This window comes from Diachasma alloeum, unplaced genomic scaffold (genome assembly GCF_001412515.2).
Source record: "Diachasma alloeum isolate Michigan unplaced genomic scaffold, Dall2.0 Dall_scaffold_00396, whole genome shotgun sequence".
Classification (NCBI taxonomy): domain Eukaryota; kingdom Metazoa; phylum Arthropoda; class Insecta; order Hymenoptera; family Braconidae; genus Diachasma; species Diachasma alloeum.
The window spans coordinates 251061-257338 of NW_021680535.1; the positions used below are offsets into that span (position 1 = coordinate 251061).

Consider the following 6278-nt stretch of genomic DNA (forward strand, 5'->3'; position numbering starts at 1 on the left):
CCAGCCGGGAATCGAACCCAGGTCTCCCGCAATCTCACACTCTAACCACACAGCCACCGCCGTCGGTCTTCACCAATTATATAATTATTGTAATTCGACTGCAAAGGAAACTTCAATTATCCTGAAATAGAGCGGTATCGATTCTGACCGAAACAGTTACATTGAAAATTCAATGATAATTTATGCAGCAATCGACCATGACATTTCAAATTAAATAATTTCAATGGTTTGCTCCGATTCAGAAACTCATAATGGAGAAATTTGGTCTTATTGTCAACCGCAGGTTATACAAAGAATAGAGTGATTGAATTAATTTCCAATGTATTTTAACCGCTATTGTGTATTATATATGGAGGCCGTATTGATTTCGTAGACATGAACGTGATCTGATACCACATGCATGTTAATATAAATTCAATAAGCCATGAATTTGACTCAAGGAATTTAACAGGCCCTAATTGAAATTTTATTTCAAACTTAGTTCTATTAAGACAATTTCGAAATTTGGAAATGAAGAAAACAGAAAAATGAGCAGAAGGATTAGGAGGTTCAGTACCGTAGAAAAGACTTGGAGAACTTCAAAGATTTGTCCGTGTAGAATCCAATTATCCAAATCCGTTGGCCAAATTCTCTAGGTGCCATCGTTTTCGAGAAAAACAATTTCAAAATCTTCAAAATCTGTGAAATTTACACTTTTTAAAATTCAATAAAAAATCATGAGAGCTGCCATTAACATGTAATAAATCGCATAAAAATCAAACACATCTTATTGTGCTCTTCACGTAGGACCTTTTCAGTTCTCTGAGCTAATTGATTCTCTAAACATTATTTTATACAAACATTAAAACGTAAATTTGTTATCAAAAGAATGGAGTCGAGGAGCAATTTGAAGTTGCATCACTACGTCTTAGGATAACCACATGTTTGAACTCAACCTAAGAAATCCGATTAAACTAAATCAAATTTTTGTAAAATTCGATCGTAAAGGACTGGGACACCTCGTCATTGCTTTTATTCAAGTGCAACGTAACCTTTAGGCGGGTAATTTTTGGACATAGTTGAACCTCAAAGAAAAGGTATTTATTTGAAACTTCATCAGACCAATACCTTCGAAATTTGCATCCCTATGGTTTCTCTAGGGCTTCACCTCATGATAATCCTGCCCGGAGTTAACATAATTCGTGACTAGAAGGAAGCCATCATGAAGCCAACGGGCGATCCATTCTCGAGGATGAAATTTTTATTTTGGGATTGGAAACTCATCAAACCAAGTGGCGTAGCAGAAGCTGAGCTACACTACTTATCATATATAAAAGAATTATTTTCAACTACATTTCTTGCTGACATTAGAAAGTAATTTATGACAAATATTCAATATTTACAATAGTTGAGACAAATACTTCAGAAGCAAAGTGGGAAAATAAAAAAAGACCATTTGAATGCAGGATTAAGTTTTGATTAATGAAATAAAAATTCTTGGAGTAAATATTGTTGAATCATGAATTCAATAGTCGGACTGGGTCAAATTGATTTTTTTTGATTCTTCAACATTTTGAAACGAAATCCTTGGAGCTTTTCTTTTATGCATCGTCTCAAATGCTGTGATTAAATTCCAGCAGTAGTCAGACATCATCATCATAGAAGATTTTTCCGCGTATCGTCGTTCAACTACAGCAATATCTTGGTTGAATCTTTCGCCGTGCTCATTACCCACGCCCACCAAGCTCTCTGGAAAGGATTTCAAGTGCGAATTTAGTAAATGTGTCTTCAGAGACATGTTGACACTCATTTCCTTGAAATTACAGAGCATTTCGGCAAAAATATTGCAATAATCTGGAGAACGATAACTTCCAAGGAAATTTTTCAAGGCATCCTTGTATCGTCGTTCAACTACAGCAATATCTTGGTTGAATCTTTCGCATGGGAGAAAGAGAGATTCCGATGTCGTTAGTTCAACTTCAGTTAGAGTGTGTTCCAATTCATTATCAACATTGATCAACTTTGTGATTTGAGGCCCAACGAAAATTCCAGCTTAGATTTTTGCTTCACTCAGTTTAGGAAAGATTTTTTTCAAGTAGACAAAAGCGGATTCATTTTCTGCAGAGATTTGACGAAACTCTGCACTAATCCTAATTTTATGTGGAGTGGTGGTAGGAAAATTTTGTAGGACTCAGTGGTACTTGGATAATATTTTTCTTTTCAGGGATGAAGTCTTGACGAGCAGGCCAATTCTTGCACTCATAATGCTGTATTTGGCTTCTACTGTCCCACTTGCAAAGAAAACAATACTTTGTCCATCCAAGTTGCGTCTCAAAAACCAAAGCAACCATCTTCAAATCAGCAGAGATATGGCACTTGTTGTACTTATATACAATTTTTTCTAATACAAGCTTGGCATTAGTATGCGTTTCTTTGAGTGAGGCCGAATATGCTGACGGTAATGAAGGGCAAATATTACCAGGGCGTAATTACACAGCCTTCAAGACGCTGGTTGACGAATCGATGAATAATCTCCACTCATCTGGATCGTCTTCAATGCCCATACTCTTCATCAAGTCATCGATATCGAAGCAGTAAGAGAGGTCAAATTCGTCTGTGAAAAATTGATGCAAGTGGCTTATCCGGTTACGAAAGCTGCTGATACGAACGTCGATGGTTAGATTTTTCTCTTTCAACCTGGAAGCTAATATTTCGACACACTCAAGGTCAATTTTGGAATTCAAAGAAAATTGAGAAATGAAATTGAGGGAAATAAACTGCGAGAGTTGACTTGATAATGGTTTTTTTTTTATTACAATTTTGTATTAATCAACAGAGGAAAGAAAGATGGGAAGAGGAATCACTTGACCATACTGCGAAAACCCTCTCTCTAAAGCTTCTGCACTCTAGAGTACTCGGGTTTTTCATTTTAGGAGAAATATACCTGCTGAAATAGCATGAGACAAATCATTTACTCTCTCGTTATGACAATTTCTCTACCCATTTTCAGCGTTTTCTGAAGCCTATCCTTTCCTAAAAAATCTCAGCATATTCAACAGTTTTCTGGAAAATTCGAGGCAATTCCGGGGCTTTTCCGAAAAATCAAGAAATCCTGTCTTCTACAAAATTCGAAAAAAAAAGTTCGAGAAAATCGAGAGAAATCTCAAGTTTCCTAGAACGTTCATAAAAATTCACGTGTTTTCTACAAAATTTCTAGAAAATTTTTCGTAAAAAAAAAAATTCTGGAGAATTTGAGACTGTCAGAAAATTTGGTGAAATTCTTAACAAATCCTAATTTTCAAATATTAAAATGAAATGCGGGAAAAGGAAATTTTCTGGGCAATGCCGGATGCACTACCTAGTTTTACTTGTAATTTTATATTCTTCTTCTCATTCTTACTTTCTGTACTTTATGTTTCAATAAAACTGATACAACCTAATAGAAAATCTGCCATAGCCATCTCAACATAAATAGTCTACCAGTCAATCTAGCCGGTTTGTTCATGGAAACCCGGAAATTTTATTTTCAGGTTACCAGTCAATCTAGCCCGTTTGTTCATGGAAACCCAGAAATTTTATTTTATGTTGAAACGGCTATGACAGATTTCCATTGAGTTTCATTGACAGGTGAATATTCAATGGTTTCAAATTAAATAACTATATTCACGGACATTTTCAAGAATGCATGTTTGGCTATGTTAATCAGGGAAATTTTCTGAACACCGTAGTATTTTTTTTCGGTAGAAATTTTATTTCCACTTCAAAGTCTAAATTGACAGAACTGAAAGAAGTGGAGTGTAGAGGCGCATATAGGACGGTGCCCGCCCAACTTAATGCTGCACTCTACTGCGCGCTCACAGTGCGAATTTCGCGGATTCAAGCAGAGTTTTTACTAGGCTCCTCTCGGAGTACACTGATTCATAGGCGCTTCGTCTACTTTACTCTTATTGAAATTCTCGAGATACGTGATTTTTATGTATACGCAGAGAGAAAAAACTACCTTTGACAAAGAAGGTTTACTTGATACAAGAAAATATTCTCTTCTCAATTTAAAAAATCGTGAAATCTCCCGATAAATAATTTCGTTCTCAGATTGAGAAAAAAAGTTTTCCAATAGGATGAAATTCTCTTGTCCCGAGAGAATTTTTAAGCGTTCGCAATATTGAAAATGATGTCTTTTCCATAAATTCATAAAGTTTGCATTATATTTAAAATTTTGTTTTCATCAGGACTTTGATTATATAAAATTTTGCACAAAGAGCACAACACTTGACATCAATTTTCTATACACTTGAATTGATAATGAATGTGTTCGTCGTGTAATTGAAACAAGAATTCCTCAGTTGAAGATGATGAGTGATCAGGTCGGGAAAGTGTGAATTCTCACAATCCATTAAATTCTCGATATAACGCAAACTATATGAATTTATGGGAACACTTATGCTAACACTTGAAAATTTTGTTGGGACAAGGGAATCTTATCCTGTTGAAAGACTTCTTTCTCTCAGCGTGAGCACAAAATTATTTACCAGGAGATTTCGCGATTCTACAAATTGGCAGGAGAATATTTTCATATATCAAAGAAATCATCTTTATCAAAAGTAATTTTTTCTCTCAGTGTACAGAGATACACGTTTCAACAAATTTTCCAGTTACGTGATTTGATTTCCAATTCTATCGTGATTTCAAAGGCTTCTCCAACTTGATAAAAAATGAGATTAGTTTCGCAATGTTTTTTTTTCCGTGAAAATGCAACGATTAATTCAATGAAACATGGAAACCACTAATAGATTTAATGGAACAATGGCATTATTATCAACTAATATTCTCCAATTTCCTATTTGCTTGTTCATCAGGTGCGTGGAGTGGAAGTTGGGATAGTAGTAATGGTCTTACTTGTATGGGCAGGTGCGATAGCACTGTTCTTCAATCGATGGGGGAAGATACGTATGTTGTTACCTTATCAGCCGGACTACAAGGAGCAACTCAAAGTACCAGGGACTGGAGTATGCACAGCAGCAAATGCTGCCTGCACACAGCACTCTAGTCAACATGCCTGTTCACAGGTAAGAGGCATTTATCTATTCATACTCCTGTTATGTTCGGTTACATACGATGGTATTTCACATCGATTGAATAATTTAGTTTTGAGTGCCATTCGATTGCGTATTGCTTTATGATTCGTGGATCAATTATACTGCTATTACCGCAGAAATTGTGGTTTCCAGATTTCAGAATCAATTAGACTGTTTATATAATATATGCGAAGTTAAATTGAATGCTGTTTACACTTCCAATAATGGGAACAGGTCAGTCATGGCATTATTAGGTTTCTTTCGCTAGAAAAATTATTAAAGGGCTACGTAACTTGGACAACAAGTACCGAATGTACGAAAAAATAGCCGAAGAAAAAAATAAGCAATGGGTAGTAACACATATTGTGTGTGGTAGATGACAAAATGACCGGTAATTTTTGGTCATTTTTTCCGTCTACCGCAATTACCATCAAAGTAGAAAATCTTAATCCATTTTTTACACCGATAGAAAATAGTACATTACGTAACTAGTGCGGAAAGCAGGCGGTTACTCTGTGATACCGCCTGCTGTCCGCACGTGTTGCGTATACTATTTTATATGATAAGTGCGTGATGAAGTTCGGGGGTGGGGGGGGCGAGTGGGGGGTGGGGGGGGCGAAGCCCCCCACGAGAAAAGGGGGTCCAGGGGGCAAAGCCCCCCCCACTGAAAAAAAAAGATCACATTTATTTAAAAAAGTAATCATAAAAAAATGTGATTGAAAAATTTAATTTTCGTTACTGAATTCTCAATGACTTATCACTAATGTCTAGAAATCAATCACCAAATTTCAGTGAAGCTTCGGTGAATTCTGTGACATGTCTCTGAAAAGCAAAAATCATTTTTGTCTGTGTTTCCTTGACATTATTTTGATCATTAGAATTCAATAAAGCCCTTAAGTTATAGTATTTGATCGAAGAAAGAGTTTTTGGCGATCCTGCTGCTGCTTCATTGGAGAATATTTCATTTCCATTTTCTTCAAATATCACATCAGCAATCAACTCCTCCTCATCAGTAAATAAATCCTCCTCACTGCCTAACTCTTCATCACTAGCAGGAATTATACGATATGGGCTCATTTAATCTGCTTCGAAAATCACCTTTTCATCACGCTGTGACGAAAAGTGAACTTTTCGGCACGCTCCGCGTGCCTAAAAGTCCAATTTCCGCCACATTGTGATGAAAAATATTGTTCGTAACTCGTGAAAAAATGTTTTTTAGCTCGT

The 6278-nt window shown here is 36.0% G+C and overlaps 1 protein-coding gene across 3 annotated transcripts in view; it reads left to right on the forward strand.

Moving 5' to 3' along the window:
* The window catches only part of LOC107041973, a 320981-nt gene that overhangs the window by 228304 nt on the left and 86399 nt on the right, over window positions 1-6278 (forward strand). For all 3 annotated transcript variants that reach the window (XM_015262811.1, XM_015262812.1, XM_015262813.1), the window contains one exon: window positions 4836-5045. In XM_015262811.1, the coding sequence (XP_015118297.1) occupies window positions 4836-5045 (210 nt within the window). The remainder of the gene's footprint in view (window positions 1-4835; window positions 5046-6278) is intronic.